This window comes from Lissotriton vulgaris, chromosome 11 (assembly GCF_964263255.1).
Source record: "Lissotriton vulgaris chromosome 11, aLisVul1.2, whole genome shotgun sequence".
Taxonomy (NCBI): Eukaryota; Metazoa; Chordata; class Amphibia; order Caudata; family Salamandridae; genus Lissotriton; species Lissotriton vulgaris.
In genome coordinates this window covers 604,243,703-604,266,382 of record NC_141699.1, presented here as the reverse complement: position 1 = coordinate 604,266,382, position 22,680 = coordinate 604,243,703, and the positions used below count along the sequence as shown (strand labels likewise).

The window sequence follows — 22,680 nt, the reverse complement described above, 5'->3', positions numbered from 1 at the left end:
GCCGGAGACAGTTGACCTGTACTCTTCTTGTGAGATGCAACAACATTTTATGAAGCAACATTTCTTGAAATTAAATGTCATTGTTTTACACAGGCCTAGTCTGCACTTAGAGCAGCTGCTTCCTGTTTTTTACAGAGTGACGCATTTATATGCCGGGCCCACAAAATGGAAGAGTGAGAGGACCATATTGAGATCCCTAGCTAATGGGTACACGCCACATAATTTCCCAATTAGCTCTAGCCTCTGGGAGGGCAGCAGAGGATTCCCCTCAGGATACTGAGAGGCTAGGGTCTGCATTCACCTACCAGTGAGGGTGGTTTGAGCTAGACTACCAGTGTTGGACCTCAACCTAGTAGCCTCGGTGGCTGCTCTAGTTAATCCCCTATAATCTTACCCTGATGAGGACATGTGCTTGTGTTTGCACGTATCACATACACTTCCTGTTGTTTCTCTCCAGCATTTCCGGATCTCAGACTGCTGGGATGTGAGAAACTGGAGAGTGAGTGCAGCCAGTGCGCTGTGTCCCTAGCGGAGTATGACGAGGTCTCTGTAGGAGGCAGCACACAAGCATTTTAAAGAATCCGCGGCTGAATGAGTGTTTGATTGTAGTTGCTTAAATTAATGAGCTGGGAAATGTGCAATATTTCTTGGAAATAAAGTATTTTGCTTGACTTGAGTGTTTGAGTGAGTAAAAGAGTGAGCGTAGTGTGCTTGTGGGTGGTTAAAGGAGAGAGAGAGAGATAGTTGTAAAATGAAGAACAGAGGAGAATTTCAAGTTTCAGACTCCCACCCCTGCCTGTACAGTTGCAGATCCTAAGAGGGGTTTGCTGTCCTCTGTGTGCCTCTTCCAAACCTGAGAGATCAGTTGGTAAGATTGGAAGTTCTGAAAAGTAGTTCAAAGCACTCGCCCTGTGCCTGGTACTATGAGCATCTGAGATGTAGTGGTCCAGTAAACCATGCATCCATAGCACCCATACATTCCTGGCTTTTATTAAACTGAAAGTGTTACCTAAATACTAGGAATCCTAACATCACAGGAGGCTGCAATGCTCAAGACTACAGAGGTAAGTAGTAAGTTACTGAATGCATAACACTGCAACACAGAATAAACAGACACTATCCCAACTGGTATTACTGTTGAGACAATTAGACATGTATGCGAAAAGCATTACGTGAACAGAAACAAGGAGACTCGATACGTTTTGGAACGTGCTCATGGCATCGTATAATTAGAGAAAAAATAATAAGAAACACAGTTGTAGCAGCACTGTACATAAATGAATAACAAAACAACCCAAATTGGACTTGGTGCTAGGTGTGTGCAAGTGACATAAAGGTGGCGACGCAAGTGGCAATTGTGATCAGCATGGACGGCGCATAGTGTGAAAGTGTTTGAATATATACAGTGAATCAAAAGGTCAATGTGGCTCAAGTTAAGTTACAATGCGAAAGTTTGTCTGGTTTGAAAGGATGATTCAGATGAGCCACACTGGGGGATGCGCCATTTAATGAGCTGAGGGGTCGACAACGTTTCGATCCTCGTTAGTCAGGATCATCTTCAGGACCGAGTTGCCTTTGGAAAACGGTGCTGTACGGGGAAGGAAGGTAGAAAGTAAAGGAGGAAAGGTGGGGAAAAGGCAAGCGCTGGCGTAGAGGGACGGGGACTGGCTGGGGCGGTCTGGAAGTGAAGGGCGCATGGGAGGGCGCAGGGAAGGGCAGGAAAGGGTTGTCGTGGGTGAAATGGTCGCGACGCATATCTCATGCTGTGTAACTGGACCCTCTAGCATCTTTTGTATGTCCTCCGATAATACCGGGAAGTGGAGATCACTCAGGAAACCTGCACTTTTGCATCGAGTCCTCTAAGCCTATATGCGAATAGAGACCGCTCAAATGAGTATAAAAGGCGTGATTTATCTCTGCCTGGGTACACACCAGGGTACCCGTCTGGTCTCGTATTTGTGTTATAGTCAGCGGATCAGGCCGGTCTCGGACCAACCTGGCCAAGAGTGCACCAGACTTATCAGCTTCTGTGTGTTGTCTATGTAAATATTCCTTATAGTCAATCATCCGTAAGGTCTCTAAAAGCTCCGCGTGATCAATGTACTCCACCTGTAGGTCACCTCTCTTACCCGGGTCATTACTAGCCTCGCGCTCCATGGTCTTCAACCGATCCTCTACCTCACAGAGTTTCTTATGAACTTCTTGTCTAGCCCCCACTAATTGCCCTATAGCTGGTCCCCTGATCACGACGTTCATGGCATCCCAGACACCAGGTTCGAAGAGGCAGAATCCCAATTAAATCTAAAATAGTCCGTAAGAGCATCAGACAAGGATGCCCGAAAGGGGGGGGTGGGGTGTCCTCCAATAGAGAAGGTGGGGGCCGGAGTCGGTACCCTGCCCCAAAGGAGTGTAACAGTTATGGGTCTGTGGTCGGAGAACTTTTTTGCTAAGTATTCAGATTTCTCCACGTTAGGGATTATCGATCTTGGGCAGGGATCCCTGCCCAATTAGAATAAGAGGGAGGTTCCTGTACCTCTTCTCTTTGCAGAGGTTAAGGTTTTCCTCTGGCCAAGAAGCACCTACCAAGACACTAAGACAAGCTAATACTTTACCGTGAGAAGTTGAGCGCCAAAATTTCTGAACACTTAAAAACCTACTCATAGACTATTCAATTATCGATCTTGAGCATAGGAACCGGTCAATCCTAGTGTGTAATTTGTGTATATGGGAATAAAACGAGTATTCCTTGTGGGTGGCATAAAACTCACGCAATGCGTCCAATAATCTCCAGCCCGCAGCCCAGGTAACAAAGAGGTCGGCTAATTTGGTAACTCCAGCAGCCTACAGGGGGGATGAGATCTGTCCATATCCACATTTAAGACCACATTCCAATCTCCGCCCAACACCCAGGGTATCTCCACCCAGTCTGATAGTGCCAAACCCAATTTAGGTAAAAACTGATCCTGGTCATAATTCGGTGCGTATATACTTCCCAGGACTATTAGTCTCCCATCCAGTGTACCTTTAACTAAGATGTACCTGCCTTGGTCATCTACCTTTCTCTCCATCTCCTCAAATGGTACCCAGTGACGCACCCATATAGTAGCTCCCTTGGAGAAAGCAGATTATGTCGTAGAATAGACCATGCCTCTCCATTTCTTTCTCAATTTCTGCGACTCTGTGATGGTCAGATGGGATTCCTGTAGGAATGCAATCTGTATACGGTGTTGGAGGAGGAACAAGTGTATTCTGTGACGCTTTCGAATTGCCCCCAAACCTCGCACATTCCAGGTGAGAAATCGATATGTCCCTGCAGTCTCAGCCATGTACGTCTCTTATCTCATGTAAAGTTACCATTAGGCCAGATGTCGTGTCCACTGCACGTAGCGACCAGGAGTCCCTATACCCCAAAACCATAGAGAAACCTCAACCAAACTCGGCCCAGCATCGAAACACTACTGGTCCCAACAAGAAGTGAACCAACAAATCAGTCCATAACATGGTGCATACGCCAATGGGGGGGGGTGGCTGACCTTCAACACCATTGGGTCATTGTTCATGGCTAGCTCCGATTGCTCAACGGCAGGTCATCCCGGGGTACCAGGATGTATGACAGCCCTTATCAGAGGAAGGGGGGGGGGGGGAGAAGGAATACAGGATATGTGAGCTGCCATATTGGGTGTAGGCCCCGCCTTGAATCAACATCCCCACACAACCCCGAGGAGACAGGTTCCAATTGTCCATTTCCCATATAGCACAACCCAAATACATCCAAATGAACGGAGCAATATATCTAGGGAAGCACAATAAGGAGAGGAGCTATGGCGGCTAGTGCCCTTTACAAAGAAAAAGGATACTACTTATGTTGCCTTCATGAGTCTGTATCCCACTCGTCCAACATTGTTCTCAGTTGTCTACAAGATCATCAGCTGTTCTGGGTGTAATGGTGGGGGAAAGGACAGCGCTATGATCAGAATAAGAGTGAATCGTACTGTCCCCCGAGTCTGTTTCAATCTTGTCCTCCGCCTCCCGAAATGCCCCGGCCGTCGCCAGTGCTCCCAGTTGGTCCTTTTTCTGCTGCCTCCTCGACGGGCCCGAGCGGCCACTCCTCCCATCAGGCTCAAGGGACTCCTCCAGATCCTGACCCGGTTCATCCACCATGGACAGTCCTGAACGTCCCTCCGCTGATTCCAGGCCAACCCCTATGTCCATTACTTCCAGCCATTCTTCCACGTCTGAGGGGCTTTCAAAGAAGTGCATCTTCTGGTTGTGGATAACCTTCAGCCTGGCAGAGAAGAGGAGGGGGTACTGCAGCCCAGCCTTCTTTAGTCTTCTCTTCACCTGTTGGTACGACGAGCGCTGCTTCTGGACCATATTGGTGTAATCTGGTTATAGGGAGATTCTGTGGTTTTCGAACTGCATTAGCGACTTCTCCCGGCCTTCTGTAACAAGAGATCACGGTCCCTGTAGTTGAGGATCTTCACAATCAGCGGCCAAGGAGGCCGGCCAGGACGGGGCTGACCCGTCGGGATCCGATGCGCCCGCTCCACACAAAAGTACGGAGAGAGGCCCTCAGAAGTGACATGGTCACGAAACCATTGCTCCGTATAGTCCGCCGCTCGAGTCCCTTCGCATCGTTCCGGCAGGCCTATAACGCGTATGTTATTGCGTTGGTTTCTTCCTTCTGCATCTTCCACACGATCGATTAATGAGGGGACCTGCTGTTGGAGGTGTTGTATGGAGGAAGAGTGGTCCGCCACCGTCAGCGCGAGATCTGCAAGAACTAAACTCTGGTCTTTAACCCTGTCCGCTAATTTTCCATGGTCCGCTTTCAAGAGGGACACGTTAGTAGTCAGGACCCCCAGCTGTTGTTCCATCGCCGCCCTAGAGTCTTGTATTTCTTTTAAAATCAGATCCAGATTATCCGGCGGAGGTCTCCCATCACTCCCCGGTCCCGCCGCTCCAGGCCTTTTCCAACCTCAGATCCAGCATACGTCGACTCAGTGTCTCCTGGGCCCCCCAGCCCCTTAGGCCCCCTCCGTACCATGACGATGTAATAGAGGTAGAGCACCCTCTATATGGGTAATCCCCTGGGTAGTTTCCACCACGGCCAACCGTACCAAGCAACCTTCACGAGACCGTAGGGGGTCAGCAGCTTCCAGAGCAAAAGTGGGTCAAGCAGGCAAGGGGGAGCAGAACGGCAGCAATGAGGTTCAATCACAGGGTCACATCTCCCATGGTCGTCGACAAGCTAAAGGGTGTCGCCGCCAGCAAAGCATTGCTGAGATCAACCACCATAAGGACCCCGAGCAGGCCACCACTCGCCTGGCGTTGGGGAGGAGAAGGCCTCTCAACAGCCAGCCTACCTTTCCGCAGAGCTCACGGCCATCACACAGTATCCAGGGGGGGGTCCCCCAACCTCAAGTGTAGGCAATTAGGATCACATACGCAAGGTGTAGGCGTCCTCCGCAGCACAGCAGGGCAACCTCGGGGCAATCCAGCCTGCTCCAGCCCGCCGCTAGCCTATGGTCATTCCCCAGGCTCCAGTCGATATTCCGGGGTCCGGGTACTTTGTCTTCGGGACGCGGCCCGCCTCAAACTGCTCGCATGTGTTGCGAGAGCAACTTCTGTGGCCTCCGCTGCAGTCAGTGAGGGGGTGGCCCGCGCACGATGCGTGTCGGGGCACCGGTCCAATTCTCCCCCTTCGGGGCTTACCTCCGCCTCCCGGAGCTCCCGCTCCGCTCCCCCAGGCCGCACGATGGTGGCGAGGCACGGCCTTCCCATTCAGCAGATCAGCGGTGGAATCAAGTCACCCGTACAGCCCGTCGCAGCCAGACCTCAGGTCCCACAGGGACCCTCGCCGCTTCCCTACTGTCCCACAGCAGTATCGGCGAATGGGCGCAGCAGGAGACTTAGATTGTCGGGCAGCCGCCACAGCAAAGCGATCTGGCAATGGCGTCTTTCACGGGCACTTCCGCCCGGGCGGGTCGTCTCACCACGCACTTCCGCCTCCACGCGAGCCCCCGGCTCGCACACACAGAAAGCCTCTGCAGGCCCGGTTACAGGATGGTCACAGTCCAGAGCGCCGCTTCACAAGTCAGGCCATCGGGTCGTCTCTCCGGCATCTGCATCCCCTCCGTCACCTGTGGGCATGTCTGGGCCCTCACAGAAGCCCCGTGACAGGATCAAAGCCCCGGGGGCCACTGGAGCTCTATCGGCAGCCGACTACCATCATGGCCAACTAGCCATGCCCCCCGCATTGTAACTTAACTTGAGCCACATTGACCTTTTGATTCACTGTATATATTCTAACACTTTCACACTATGCGCCGTCCATGCTGATCACAATTGTCACTTGTGTCGCCACCCTTATGTCACTTGCACATACCTAGCACCAAGTCCAATTTGGGTTGTTTTGTTATTCATTTATGTACAGTGCTGCTACAACTGTGTTTCTTATTATTTTTTTGCTAATTATACGATGCCATGAGCACGTTCCAAAACATAGTCTCCTTGTTTCTGTTCACATAATGCTTTTTGCATACATGTCTAATTGTCTCTACAGTAATACCAGTTGGGATATTGTCTGTTTATTCTGATAACCTACCCTGATCTCAACGTGGTTTATGGATCATACTCCTGTAGTAATTTACAATAACACTGCAACACAGCATGCATAATTAACTTCTTTTTTATTTTTTCACTAGTAAAAGAAGCAAGAAAGGAGACAAAAATGGAAAGGGACTGAGGCATTTCTCTATGAAAGTGTGTGAAAAGGTTCAGCGAAAAGGAACAACCTCCTATAATGAAGTAGCCGATGAACTGGTGAACGAATTCACAAGCGGCGAGAGCCACATAGCTGCGGATTCTGTAAGTACAAACGTTACTGGCGTTCGTTATTAACGCAGTGTTTGTAGTAGGTTGTTTGATGAATAGGCCTTGTTGATTATGTTGATTGGTGTTCATTGTTAAATTAAATGTTAACTCAATTCAATTCAATTCAAAATGACTTTATTTCGGATATATTGCAATCCATAAAAGTACGATACATTATACATTTCATTTAAAAAAAAAACATCACAAAGTTACAAAGTCAGTATAAAATAAATACATAAGACATATGAATTTCTTGACAGAGTGAGTAAACAAGATCGGTACAGAAAAAGTGCAAGTGCAAGTCGAGCCCATATGCAATAGTGCAAAAAGGTACTTCAGGCAGAAAATCACAGTTATTCATCTAAACATTTTCTTATTCTCACAGATAATTTTAAATATTCTAACACCTGGAGAACACAATCAGAATGCAATAGCTGTAAATATACAAGAGCGGGTCTGATTTGTTTAAAATTTAATTTTCTTAAAAGAGTAACAAGATACCGCCTACGGGGATATTCATAAAATGTGCATAAAAATATAAAATGCAGCATGTCCTGTGGAGACTTCCCGTCGCAGCCACAGGGTGCTGCCGATTTTTTAAAAATGTCCAACTTTGGTCTAATTAAAATGTGGTGGAAGATGTTGAATCTAAATCGGGTCAGCAAAAACTTGTCATGGGAGGTAAAGGAGCCTGTTAGGTACATTTCCATAGTGTCACATGTTCTCAACATAATGTACTTTCTAACATTTGGTTTCAAGAGCTCAACTTCATCTCTTAGGGCACTGCGATTCATAAAAAAAGCCCTCTTAATTACTGCAACATCACCCGTGACTATATCCCCCGGATTTTCAAACATATTTAGGCGCCCAAGCTTCAAAAATTGGGACTTCAAATATTTGAGCCAGGGTACACACATGGCATAATCCATTGAAACAAGATCTTCCAGTATCTGGTGGGTTAAGGGTATATCCTGGCTTAGCCATAATTTAATCCAGCATAACAGTGGTTTCAAACCGACAATGTCTGAAACATACTGACAGCCAAGCTCTTCATGTACAGCTAAGTTCGGTGTACTGCCTGGGACACACAACAAGCGCTTGAAGAAGTTATTTTCGGCTATTTGTATTTGTTCACCATTTGTGTAGCCCCATATCTCACTGCCGTATACTGCGGTGGATATGGATTTAGCACTATATAGTTGCATCATAGCCACCATCGGCTTTTTCCCCAATTTACTGGCAAAATTAAAAATTGAGGCATTCACTCTGGTCATTTCACCCTTCTTTCTAGCCAGATGTGGAGCCCAGTTGAGCTTAGTATCAAATAAAACACCCAAATATGAAAATGTATTGGTAACAGGGATCACAACATCATTTAATTTAAAAACAAACTTCTTTTTTGGTTGACGGCCAACATGCATAATGTAGGATTTCGAGTTATTGACCATGAGATCCCTGTCAGACATAAAGTTATTAAAAGCATTCAGCAGTGCTTGGAGACCCTTCTCTGTTCGTGATATTAAAACCGCGTCATCCGCGTATAAAAGCAAGGGAATGCCCCTCTCTCCTGCTCTTGGACAATCTGATTTTATCTCTTGCAATGCAGACTCTAGGTCGTTTATATAAAAGTTAAAAAGAAATGGGGCCAGAATACACCCCTGCCGTACTCCTTTGTTGGTACTAAACTTGCCTGTGGTTTCCCCATTCACTGAGAACCTCACATTGGCTCTTGTATCATTATGTAGGTCCGCAAGGAAATCCACAATCCCCCTGTCAACGCCTTTGTCCCTCATGGTCTGCCATAGCCTCCCCCTGTTGACACAGTCGAAGGCTGACGACAGATCCATGAAGGCTAAGTGAATTACTCCTTTTTGAACAACAGTGTATTTATTCAAAATAAGAAACAAATTAAGGCACTGAGTTATGGTAGAGCGGCCTTCACAGAAACCATATTGGCAAGTTGACATAATATTATTATCAGTCGCCCAGCTTACTAGACGTTGAAGTAAAACTCTCCCCATAATTTTAACCAGTGAATCGATAAGGGATATTGGTCGATAACAAAGAGGACTTCCCCTGTCGCCTTTCTTGAAGATAGGGACTATGGTTGATAATCCCCAAGTTTCCGGACAGCCTACTCTGGCCGCAGCATTAAATACAGCAGCCAGAATTGGAGCCCAGAAAGCTGGATCATATTTATAAAGGTCCGGCGGAATTCCATCAGGACCTGGTGCTTTATTGGCTGTAAGGCCCAAGATGGCAACCCGAACCTCGCTTATTTCAAATGTTATATTACTGCTCCCCACAAGTGGGGCAGCAGCACTAGTACCAGCACCCTCTAGAAAGTACAGGCTTTTAAAATGGCTTTCCCATTCTGCTTTAGTTATGCAGCAAGCAAGTTCATTACAGGGGTCATCGGTTAAAAAAGGTTTTTTAACCAGTGCCCAGAACTTGGTGCTGCTCTTCAGGGTGGAGGGATCAAGTAATTCCTGCCAAGCCTCCTTCCTAAGGAGCTCCTTACGGGCGATGGTAATAGCCTTATATTCTTTCCTGCAGGCCTTTACCTCCTCCCGGTTCCTCGGTGAGGCTGACAAAGCAATCCTTAAGTTGCGAGCAGCTTTGGTGCAGTCATGGCTGAACCATTTCGGGCCTGTTTTAGCCTGATTTTTATTAGGGACAGTAAGAAGCGCTGACACCTTCTCCGACACATTTTGATAGGATTCTAGTACTAGCCTGGGGTCATCCCCCTCAATCATGCAAACTTTGATCTCCTCTGTACAGCTCTCAACAATATTTTTGTAGAGGATATCTGCAGATTCCAATGACCATTTTAACCTCCTCCTGCCGTCAGTTGTTCCCAAGCTACCTTGAGTAATGGTCTTATTTCCCTTCTTTGCCCAGGGACATTTCAAGCAGATTGTTAAGGGATTATGGTCACTGAACTCGCTCGAGACAATGCAAAAAGAGTCTAAAAAATTTTGCATTGTCCGAGAGGCCAGTATATGGTCTATAAAGGTACCCCTACCATGTCCCTTAAAAGTTGGGATATCAAAACAATACAAAGGGTCTTTAAAAGACAACGCCGAAGAAAGGTCAAGATCATCCATCAGATTGTTACACAATTCCCCATCCTTAGTGTGTTCCATATGGAGATAACATGCACGTTCACAAAACATTTCAGGTAAGCATTTATGTAAAGGATCTATACAGGGATGTAAATTAAAATCCCCCATAATCAGCAAGTTATGGCCTAGGTCTTTCATATTATTAGAAACAAAAGAATGTAGGAAAAAAATGTCATTCCTAACCTCACTGTCGTAGATAGCATTGTAGAAATTCACCAAACCCACACTGACATTTCCTCCAGATAAGACCAAGCCCAACACACCTGTGTGCTTGGCTTCAACTCTGCGTACTCCACAAGGTAATAATATTGAAATAAAAATTACCAGGCCCCCCTTCGGCCTACCCCTTAAAGATGGCAAAGCGGGTACATAAAATGCCTTGTAACCTTCCAAAAAGAGGTTACAGCCCACCTCCCAGGTTTCTTGTAAGCAGATAATCGAAAACTGTTTGATGTAGGTCACCCAATTTTCATCACACATTTTCGCCGCAAGACCTGCAATATTCCAAGAAATAGCTTGGCATGCTGGGTTAGTAACCTCCGGGATATCTGAGATTATATTTGTAAGTTCACCTGTAGCCACAGTATCCTGAGCCGCAGGTGCCATCCGTCAGTCGCACATTTCAAGGCCAGATAATGCTTCATACCTGTTCTGTGTAATTAGATCCGTGCCATACCGATAGGGGCCAACACTATTACTCCTGTTATAAACATCAATGGGTCCAGCTGACCTACAAGGATTCATGATGTTATAAAAGAATTGAGAATCTTGAACAGGGGTGTATGGTTCAAACGCCCGCCTGGTTAAGCTCTGTTGTGGTGTAGGTTTACAGAGATGCGCATAAAAGTAGCCTAGCGGGCGTACACAGATACTATTTTCATTATAGACCAGTGAAGAAGCTCTCAAGAGAACAGTCGCCACATGCTGAGGGTGTTTAAAATTAATGACTATACAGTCTCCAGAGCTAGATTTTCTAGAGGGTCCCACCCAATTCACGCGTCTAACTACCATAATCTGGTCCGAATATGCTATGGGAAAACCACAATTTTTGTTAAGCCACGCTACAGTCTTGTTTTTCAAGGAACTATGGGACTCATCATAAGGAGATGCAGGATGTGTGCCGCAAGGAGGGACATTAGTTAGTACTGCCACATATGGAGCACAATCAGGTGGTAAGTTTAAGTAGCGATTGTGCCTTGGGTGACTAAGGGTTCTACTGTTTTGAGGTGTTGTAGATAGTTGTGGTTGCGGAGCTGATACCACTGGGGTATCCAATATGTTGGATCTATCAGGCTCCGCTGGTACCACTATAACAGTATTCCCCCTATCCCTATCCTTGATCCGTGTGTCATTGGCTTTATCAGATTCTTTCCCTTTCCCCCCACCGTGAACTGAACCACCAAATGTTGCAGTCTTATGTGATGATAACAGACCACCCAGCCTAATAACTTCCTTTGCTAAATTGTCAATCTTATTAGTTAAAGGCTTGATAAGCTCTTCAATTTTTGATGTTAATGAAGCTTCAAGATTTTTTAATAAAGAGGCAAGCAAGTCAGAATTTTGATGAACCCCATTACCATTAATGCCCGTAAAGACAAAAGGGGTTATAGCAGCAGGGCCACTAGTCGTCTTACCATCCTTTTTTTTGGCCTTGGAGTTATTAGGTTTACCATTATCTTTTTGAGATACTGTTCTACAGGTTCTCAGGGGCCTATTTTCAGGTTGGGTTACAGTTTGGGTCTCATTCAAAACATCGGTGTCGTCAATTAGCTGTACTGGTGGGTCAGCATAGACCTCAACACTTACTGAGATGGGCACAGGGGGGTCAATAGAAATGAGATCAGTAATATTAGCAACAGGGTCTATGGGTGGAGTAATATCAGGGGGTGTTTCTAGTGAGTCCCCTGTCATATTGGCCTTCCCCAACGATGCACGTCTGTTATTGTTAATTTGGTTTACTTTCCTAACCAAGAAATTATCCAATGACGCTGGGCCTACCTTAACCTTGTCAGTTTTGGGTTTGGACATCATAAGCAGTGAGGCTATCAATTTACAAACAAATACACACTAGCGTACTCACTCACGGTCAAGTAAAAACAACAATAGTAACAAATTATAAAAGTTAAGTTCTTACGTGCACACAGCACGATGACAGTCAGAATGGGGCGCTACAGGGTCCCTGGCCCAGTCCAGTCTCCTCGGGCCTCTGAGGGCCACAGAGGGCCCGCCCTTTGCCCGGGCTTAGCCCGGCGCTGCCCGCGCGCGTCCCGCGGGGCGGGACGCGTTCCTCAGCTATGTAGCGCCTCCAGGCGCTGCCAGGCGTGTCAGGGATGCGCCGATGGTCCCAGGGGCACCTGGGTAATGTAGTTAGAAGCCGTTGCCCTCACGGCGCTTGTCTGTCAGCAGGGAGCCCCACAGCCGTTTCCCTCACGGCAGGAGCAGTCGAGCTGCGAGTCCGGTGAGATTTTCACCCCCGCTAGAGCGCTCGGCGCTCCTCAGCTATGTAGCGCCTCCAGGCGCTGCCAGGCGTGTCAGGGATGCGCCGATGGTCCCAGGGGCACCTGGGTAATGTAGTTAGAAGCCGTTGCCCTCACGGCGCTTGTCTGTCAGCAGGGAGCCCAACAGCCGTTTCCCTCACGGCAGGAGCAGTCGAGCTGCGAGTCCGGTGAGATTTTCACCCCCGCTAGAGCGCTCGGCGCTCCTCAGCTATGTAGCGCCTCCAGGCGCTGCCAGGCGTGTCAGGGATGCGCCGATGGTCCCAGGGGCACCTGGGTAATGTAGTTAGAAGCCGTTGCCCTCACGGCGCTTGTCTGTCAGCAGGGAGCCCCACAGCCGTTTCCCTCACGGCAGGAGCAGTCGAGCTGCGAGTCCGGTGAGATTTTTAAATGTTAACTATCTGGAGGTTTTATGTAATTTTATTTTTTTACACATTTTGTTAGGAGTGCGAGAGCACTTCCTATTAGTTTGCTAGATGTAGAAAGAAAATGGTGCAAATTATTGAGACATCCAAATAAGTGTAATTCAGACCCATGGTGTGATGGAAATGCCCGTCAACCACGAAGGTGGTGCAGCTTCCTTCACGTCTGACTGAACAGCAGCTAGCTCGCTACAAGCCGATGAAGGGTAACCCTAAGGAGCAGTATATGAAAGAGGTGCTTGCTGTTTCTGCAAATATGTCCATTTGATATTGGTGCATCCCGTTACATCTACCAGAATGTGAACATCCTGCCATGCCATTGCATATCAACAAGCGACTTACTCTGTCACTGGCAATTAGAGCATGCCTTACTTGGTCGCGATAAGTAAATATCAACTTTGCCGCTAGTGTCAGTCGTGGGATCAGCTCTGCTGCTAGTGGCATATGTGCAGATTGCTCTGCGGCGTGTAGCAGATGTTCTTCGTGCTGTTCTCTCTGGGCAGATGGGAAGCTTGCTTTGACTCGACTGGAAAATGTGCTGCTTGCCCTGACCTTGGCAGAAACCATACAACAAATTTTGCATCTAGTGCCGCATCCGGAGCTTGCTTTTCCGTGTGTTGCTTTCTCCGCCTCTGCTACACTGGTATCATTTGTTCGACCTATGGTGGTCAGCGCGCTGCTTTCTCCTATGCTGGCAGATGTTCAACATTTGTTTGCATCTGGTTGATGAGGTGTTGCATACCTCACCTTCGTTGACCGCTGCGCCACTTGCTGTGCCTGAGGTGGCAGATATGAGCTGCAACCTGTGAGAGAGAGCAGTTTTGATCATCTCGTGGGGACCTGATGCAGGAGAAGGTCCAAGTCCATGGGTCATGCTCTTCCCTGGCACACACTGTCCCTGTTCAGGTGGGGATTGCAGCTCTGAATGGCGCCAGGTCTGGTTGTCTGTATGGCTCGTGCAGGCCCTTCCAATGGCCGGGAGCCAGAAGCCACCTGGCTATCACTTAGGACTGCTGTTGCCATTCTGGGTGATGAGACGAGTTCACACTGGCCTCTGAAGCTCCCACTTGCACGGGGGAGGGGAGGGCTGTGTGAGACCAAGGCCGGTGTCTCCCGTTTCCGTTTCTGGTTCGTGCATCGGCCAGGGTTGCAGGTAGACAAGAGCACGGGAAAGATGCTCATAGCTCCATGCACCTTTCTTGCGCTTGCTACTGACGTAAGCCTGAAATCAGAAGATAGTTATTTCCGGGTAGTTTGTGGATTAGAGGATCACGGCCCACACGTGCCGAGGCTCTAATCATCCGACAGCTATGGCCATAAATCCCCACATTCAGCACCGCCCCAACTCAGGGGAGTTGAAACGGGGCGACATCCAGGTCCGGCTTTAACGCTGGTAGCGCCCGGCTTTAACAGTGCTCCTCAAGTCTCTATAACCACTCTCTCTCTCACATGCATTTGTTTTGTTTTATAGCGCTACTCATGCTAGTATAAGGCGTCTAGCATTACGTGTGTGAATCAGTGTATAGGACGTGTTACATAAGACAAAGGACTACAAGGTGTAGGAGTGACATGTCATCAATACTGGGAGGCAGTAAAGTTTAATCGTGCTTTGTCTGGCGAATCACAAACTCAGAATTTAAAACATAACACCATGGTTGGGGGTTGTCATTACTATTAGCTATTTATTTTAACCCAAATGAACACTTTTTGCGACATTAGGATAGTAAAAGAATGAGTAAGAAAATATAATGTTCCAACCTAAACCTTGCATGCATGCATGCATCTTTTTGATGACAGTTGGGTCACTATTCTTTGTTAGGACTTTAACTTATACACTGCACGTTACAAAAGGAGAGCTGTGACAAAAGCAGTAACCCACTGAACTATTTACATTAGATGCATATGTGATCTGTATGATGCACGTTCTTTGCAGCAGGCATATTAACCCCTGCACTACCTTATGATGAGTGAAAACTTCCACTACACAAAACTCTGATCTCTCTCCAGCAGACCCATTAATCACCAGAGTAATTTTTATTGCTGCCTGGAAATGGCTGAAGGCAAAGTAGCTCCAACTTCTTTGCACCCCCCCCACCCATCTCTGAAGTCAGCGCCCCGTGCCGTGGGACCGGTCGCAACACCTTAGAGTCTGCCCTGGTGTTAATCTTCATTGTCATTGCTGAAGTGATCTAGTTTTAATATCAGTAACATCATTGAAAAGATAAATACTCAAATGAAATGAGTCCATCTAGTGCTTGTTAACAGTATGGTAAATGAGTTACAAGATTGACATTGTTGTGAATAGTTAGAAATTAAATTGTTTGAATTCTTAAACTATGAAACTGAGTTAAACATTACTGAAGCCTGTGGGAGGAGTTTACGGCCTTTACAGTGCCATAATCATTCCTATTGTCCTCTTCACACCACTTTCCTCTGCCGCCTCTATATGAGACTTACACTTTTTTCCACCCACATCTTTCCGAAATCTTCCATCAATATATATCAGACCTCCTCTCTTTCCTTTCCTAACCCTCTTTTTCACTTTCTCCTTCTGCCCATATTCGCTTGGATCTGCTTCACTTTACCATTCACCACGCACACACAACACAGCCATTCACCTGTGAACACTGAATTTCCATTTGACCAGTCAATATTTCAACAGGAGCTTTGTACCTCCTTCACACGCGTTTGCACATAATTACAAGTGTAATTAGTACAGGCCACCATCGCTCTCTGCCCTCCACAAAGGAGCCAAACTCGATTGGTTGAGCAGGTATTCTAAACATGTTTGCGACCCACTGGCAGCCACTGTGAAAACCTCGCACTCCCTTTAGACTCGACTCCAGTACTCTCAATCCTGGCCCATTTTCAGGTTTCAGGTTTTAAAGTCTTTATTTCGATTATTAACAATCATAAAAGACATATAACTGGTTCATTTAAAATATATCCAAAAAAAAATCAAAAAAAAAAATCAATGCACATAGAGATTATTTAGACACTCACAAGGATACATAAGTGCACAAACAAAAGAACATTTCTTAACAAGTGAATAAAACAGGATTAAATTTCAATGAATGAATAAAGAGACCTGAATATTTTATATAAGGTTAAAAAGAAAAAATAGAGAGAAACAAAAACAAAAATATTGCATTAAAAAGTTAGGATTACAGATCTAGAATGCAAACAATGAATGCAGTTAATAAAACATAGTCGTAGGGTGCTTTAACAGTTGCATACATAAACTAAACAGATTGTGGCAAGTAGCAGAACATCTTTTGTACTTGGCGCTAAGGTGAACGCTTTTTTAACCTAAGGAGCCAAGCCCAACCCAAGTACTTTGCCAAGGCTACCACAAAGACCTCTGAGGTGTTAGTCCTGAGCACCTGTATGGCATCTATCGCTGTTTTGTATGGTAGATTTTGGAACAGTGGTTTTAGCCATTTTTTCCGAGGCGCTCCGTACCTAGGACAGGCAAAAAGGAAGTGGCCTTCTGACTCAATATGACCTGAGCAGCACGTACAATAAGGTGATATCCCTGTGGACCATTTGTTCAGAAAGATGTTTAATGGCAATGCGCCCACTCTAAACTTATGGTACAATTTCTTATCTAACGGTCGGGAGATAACATCCCAGTATGGCTCTCTCAGTAGGTCAATTTTGAATGTTAAAAACCTGCCTGTGAGGTCATTTTTATTGGACAGCATCACTCTTTTTAGGCGGGTGGTGGCCCAATATAGAGATTTAAATTCATCTTTAGGTGGGAAGGAATTAGATTGTGGGGATGTCCAGAGATGTTCCAAGCCCATGTCTATCAGAATTGTTTTTACAGCAATGAGCCAAGGTATTTTCCCTGAACCCCTGATAGACCTAACTTCCGACAATTCCTTTGCAAAAAGGAATAAGTCTGGGGATGTCCATATTCTTCTCCACAATGCCACTAACCTAAATCTTGCCATTTCATTAATGGGGGGGGGACCAAGATCCAGGCAGAGAGGGAGCGAGGGTGTAGACTGTGGAAGGCCCACAAGGTTTCAGAGGAATCTACATTGAGTTTTGTACAGATTAGACAAGTCCGTATGACCCCATAGATCAGCGCCATATAAGATGGCTGTAGAGATTTTAACATCATAGATCTTAAGGGCCGGCAGGACCCGTTTAGTGATTGATTCCTTCTGCTCTTTAACGAGACAACCAGTCAGCCTGGCAAGTTTGAGTTGTTGCATATTGATCTGATCCTTCCATCTCAGACGGCTATCAAGGGTAACCCCTAGATAGGTCATGGTATCAACCTGTTCAAGGTTTACTCCATTCATCTTCACTGAACTTCGAACTGGATGGTTTTTTGTGAAGACCATAAATTTTGTTTTCCCCACATTGACTACCAGGTTGTTGATGGCACAAAACTCCTCAAAGCGGTCCAAAGCCCGCTGTAGTCCGCTGCGTGTTTTTGAGAGGATTAGAGTGTCATCTGCGAAGATGAGTAGCGGAAACCTCATCCCTGCCAGCATTGGGGCATCAGTGGGAGTATCCAAGAAAAATTTAACAACTTGGTTGATAAAAAGGAGGAACAGGGTAGGGGCCAGGACATACCCCTGGCGGACACCTCGGGTTACGGGGAATGTTTCTGTGACTTGTCCCTGACCCCCCCACCTCACCCTCGCAAAGTTGTCCTCGTGGAGTCTTATAATAAAGTCCAATAATTCGGGTGGGCATCCCAAGGTTATCAGGACACCCCACAACCTGTCCCTGGGCACCAGATCAAAGGCGGACCTCAGATCGATGAATGCAGCATAGATGTTACCACCACCTAACCAAACCTCCTTCCAATAGATCAGGCAGAATCTAAAAACCTGATCTATGGTGCTCATTCCCGATCTGAAGCCCACCTGCATGGGGGACAGAATATTCTCCATTTCTATCCAACCCTGGACCCTTCCCAAGACCATGCGCGCCACTATCTTTTGGATCGAATCGATTAAACTGATAGGGCGGTAGTTTGCTGGAATGGATTTATCACCCTTTTTATAGACTGGAACTATTTCTGCCCCTTTCCAGGATTTCGGGACTGTAGCTCCAAGTGCCAAAGTATTAGCTATTCTAGTGATATACGGTAGCCACAAAGTGGGATTAGATTTAAAAAGATCCGCCGGGGGGGGCGTGGCCAAGACTGCCATGTGATCGGACGTGCCACGGGCGAGCTCTGTCGCCCCGTTGCCTGCATAAGCCTTTAATAGCGACATTTGGGGGCCATCGAACGTACCTGCACAGCTGCTGGTGCCTGGAGTGCGGGGCAGTCGCTGGTGAACCGGACCCGGCGAGGGAGACCGGAGTGCACAGACCGGAGGGCTCAGAAGTTTTGCCACCGGCGGGCCCGCCCGCCATCTTGGTCCTGTGACGGGGGACCGGCGCCTGGGTGACTGCGCCTCAGCGGATGCCCTAACCCCTGGCAGCGGCTGGGGATCGCGGACAGTGCTGTCCCATCCTGCGGGGAGCCCTCCGGTTGCCGGGCTTGAGCCCACGTGTGCCTGGGAGCCGACCTGCAGCCTCCTCGCGCTCCGGCAGCGCGCGAGGCCAAGATGGCGCCGCCCCGTAGCTGAGGACTAGCCTGACACCGAGGGTGGAACTGGACCCCCCAGACCAGCGGGAGCCCCCTGCGGGACTGCGGGGAAGAGAGGAGCGTCCGGCCAACAACTTCACTCGTCCCTGAGGTGAGGGTCCCTGGGGTGAGCTGCAGCGGAGGGCCGGAGCCGGCTGGCCTTGCCTGACTCCAAGATGGCGGCGGTCCCCGAGACCCGCGGTGACCTGCAGCGCTGCATCTAGAGCCTTCAGCCCAGCGCTCGAGACGCCCCTCTGGCCCGCCCTGCGCAAGGAGGGGAGCCCTTTGGACCTGCCCTGGTGACCCGACTGGGGGTGTCAGGGGACTGCTGCCCGGCGCTGCTGGACTGCGGCGGGGGCCACTGCTCAAGCCGCCTGCTGACCTGAGGCTCCTGAGAACACCGTATATACTAACTCATTAAAGGAGGTACAACTACCTTACTGTGAGGCTCCTGGACTGGGCACTGCTTGGCATCCTGACCCCTCCGGCCGCTGCGACCACAGACATCTGTGCCCCCGGGGCTGTCCCGACCGGGCTGGAGCGAGGGACCAGAACTGCGACAGACCAGTGAGTACCCCCGCGCTGACTCCCCGGGGTGACCAGAGCCACTCCCCGAAGGCGACGCCATTCCCCGAGGGACGGACGGAGTGACACTCGGAGCCCGAGGGGGGGGCTGACCTGTGAGGCGTGCTGGTAGCGACAAGAGGACCCGGGCCTGCACCCTGTCTTGCGGACAGAGCGAGCTTGCATACCGGGGAGTGTTGGGTGGGGAGTGAGGGGCTGGTGGCGCCCTGCACTATCTCCACACCCCGGCGACGCTATCGAGGAACCGCGCCCGCGACGAGGGACACTGCGCGCCGGGTGGACGATGACCCGAGGCAGAGGAGGGGGCAAGGCGGACCCGGCGACGGCGTCTAAGGGCACGTCGGTGGTGGCCATGTGGGGCAAGGCGGGGGCGTCGGCCCCAACTGAAGACACGCCGCCACCTGTCACCGACTCTCCCCCGGTGACCCAGGCCTTCATGTCCTCTTTCATGGCAGACTTAAAATCCGAGATAGGATCCCTGCGGGCGGAGGTGCACACCTGCGTCAAGGAAATGCGCAAAGAAGTCACGGAACTGGGAGACAGGGTCGATGGACTTGAAAAAATTGTTGACACACGCACTGAAGATGTCGAGCAGTTGTGGCAGAGGGTGGCGGCCCTAGAGGAGCAAAACATCGAGCTCCAAGTCAAGCAGGAGGACCTTGAGAATAGGGGGCGCCGCAACAACCTCCGAATCCGTGGCGTACCACTCGGAAAGGAAGGGACTGACATCATGGCCTACACGGCTCAGCTCCTGCACGAGGTGCGAGGCGGAGAGGGGGCCTCCCAACCAATTCTGGACCGCGCACATCGTGTCTTCAGCGTGGGAGGCAAGACGGGCCTTCTCCCAGATATAATTACCCGAGTACACTATTTCACGGAGAAGGAGGCTATAATGAAAGCGGCAAGGGACAAACAGGACCTGCAATTCGGAGGGCATAAGATCCAAATATACCAAGATCTGGCACCTAACACGCTACATAGAAGGAGGGTCTTCCGTCCTGTGACAGAAAAGCTACGGGCCCTCGACATCCCCTATCAGTGGGGGCACCCCTTCGCCCTGATCTTTCGCTGGGGTGACAAGCGCAGGACACTCCGCTCCTACAATGAGGCGGCGCAACTGATTGGGCTCTCGGAATCCCCCGAACATAGCCCATCTCATCCCAAGCAACAGGAGAGACCCCCGGCCCGACCGGATTGGACCACGGTGACCCGGCGTCGCCGGACGACCCCGAAGGACGACCTTTCCGCATCCCAGGCCAAGCAAGACATCATCGACCACATTCGCTCCCTTGAGAGCGACCGCGAGGAGCACCCCGCGAAACCTCATACACCGTGACCCCCGATGGGCCAGTCTCCACGTCTCGATGACCACGATCGCCGAGGGAACTGCCATTACAACCACCTGTGCGGGAATGGGAAATTCTGCGTCCGTGCGCTCACTGATGGGCATTCTGGCACCACCTGCATCCCTGCGGCTGGCGCGTACTCCCACACCCCGGCAACAAGGGGGACGCGCATGCTTGGCCCTACAACCTGCCGAACCTCTACAGGGAGTCAACTGAACAATAGAGGCGGCTCGGAGGAGCTGATGTGGCCGTGGCCGGCGGTTGGGCCCCTTGGGGTGATCGAGAGGGTACGCCCTGGCGGACCTTTGCTGCAGGACCTTGCCCCCGTCGCTGGATCCAGGTACTCCTGTGGAAGTTATTCAACCTTCCCCGTTTTTGGGATACACTAGACTCACTTCCCCTGAATCCGCCCTGGGCAACGGGGCAGACGGGCTCCGTGGCTACCGGGACCTTCATTCTCACCAGAACCCCCCCCACTCTGTCCCGTAGGAAGTGACATTCCTGTGATCATCCAAACCCTCGGGTAGAGGATGTCCGGAACATGGGACATTGTGCTAGGGCCCTGTTGGCCCGTCGTGATTCCTTTTTCTTTCTGTTCTCTTTGTTTTCCTACTCTGCCTACTTTTCCTACTTTTCTCCCGACCTGTTCCTATGCTGTCCCCCCTTCTGCCCTCGGGCGGGGTGGCAGTCCCGAGACCCTTACTGATGCATACCAGGAGCTGCAGCAGTGGTGGCGGAGGGGGGTGATTCTTCCCATCCATGCGGGGTGGAGGGTGCTGGGTGATAAAGCGGCAGTATCCCCCCTAGTGTTATGGCGGTGACTGTACCCAGGCCCCTAAAGATCCTATCGCTCAATGTCAAGGGGCTGAACTCCCCCAACAAAAGGAACCAGGTATGGCGCTACCTCCTCCATCACTCCCCAGACATCATATTTCTGCAGGAGACGCATCTCCTACGGGGGGACACTAAGCGCATGGCACACCCTAGATACCCCACACAATTCTGGGCATCGGCTGACACCAAGACGGCAGGGGTGGCGATCTTGTGTAGAGCGGGCTGCAGGCAGGGGCCCTCCAAACCATACAAGAGCAGTGATGGGCGCTTCATCCGGGCTGCGGTGCAGATGGGGGGGTCGCAATACACCCTGGGTAATGTATACGCACCCAACCAGTCGCAGGACAAATATCTCCAGTCACTCCTGAGGGCCCACTTCCAGTCTGACGAACCGCGTACAATCCTCGGTGGTGACTTTAACCTAGTGTGGGACCCAGATGTAGATCGCGGGGAAAACGCGGGCGGCGGCGCAGGAGCGATGTCCTCCACGCTCAGGTCACAGTTCACGGACTTGGGACTGGTCGACGCGTGGCGCTACCACAACCCGGGGGTCCGAGACTACACCTTTTACTCCCACTCCCACCGGACATACTCGCGCATTGACCACATTTTCACCTCCCTTGACCTTGCTCGGGACACACTGCAAGCGGCCATTTCGGATATCTCGCTATCGGACCACGCACATGTGGAGCTTACGTTGCAAGACCCCCTGGCGTGCGGCCCTCGGGAGCGACGCTGGACCCTCCCACCGGGTGTCCTCCGAGACCCGGACGATGTGAATAGCATCCGCGATGCCATAGACTCGTACTTCACCGTCAATGATCTGCACGAGACACCCCTCCCCGTAGTATGGGATGCCTTTAAGGCCACCATACGGGGGCACATCACGTCCCTAGCGATCGCAAGACGACGGGAGACCCACAAGCTGGAGTCTCACCTTACGGGCGAAATCAAACAGGCGGAGACACGGGACAGGACTAGATCTTCCCTAGCGTCCAGACGGGAGCTAGCTAACCTCAGGGGACAATTGCGTCTCCTACGCACCAACAAGGCAGAGTACTCCTTACTAGCGCTGAAACAAAAATATTATGAGGGCGGAGACAAGGTAGGGCATATGTTGGCCAGACGGCTCAGAGCGAGAACAGCCAGAGCCCATATCGCTAAACTCCACTGTCAGGATGGCTCCACGGCCGTCACGGAGAAGACAAAACAGGACGCCTTCGTGGCCTACTACACCTCACTGTACGCGGGGGCACCCACATCGCAGGAGGCGCGAGCGGCGGTCCTTGACGATTACGAGGGGACTCCGTTACCGCCGGCCTGTGCTGCGGAACTGGAGGAGCCCATATTGGAAGAGGAGATTTCGGCGGCCATTAAGGAACTCCCCACCGGGAAAACCCC

At 49.7% G+C, this 22,680-nt stretch overlaps 1 protein-coding gene across 6 annotated transcripts in view; it reads left to right on the top strand.

Annotated features, from left to right (window-relative positions):
* The window catches only part of TFDP2 (transcription factor Dp-2), a 631,051-nt gene that overhangs the window by 323,548 nt on the left and 284,823 nt on the right, over positions 1-22,680 (top strand). For all 6 annotated transcript variants that reach the window (XM_086943706.1, XM_086943705.1, XM_086943703.1 and 3 more), the window contains one exon: positions 6,708-6,870. In XM_086943706.1, coding sequence (XP_086799832.1) covers positions 6,708-6,870 — 163 coding nt within the window. The remainder of the gene's footprint in view (positions 1-6,707; positions 6,871-22,680) is intronic.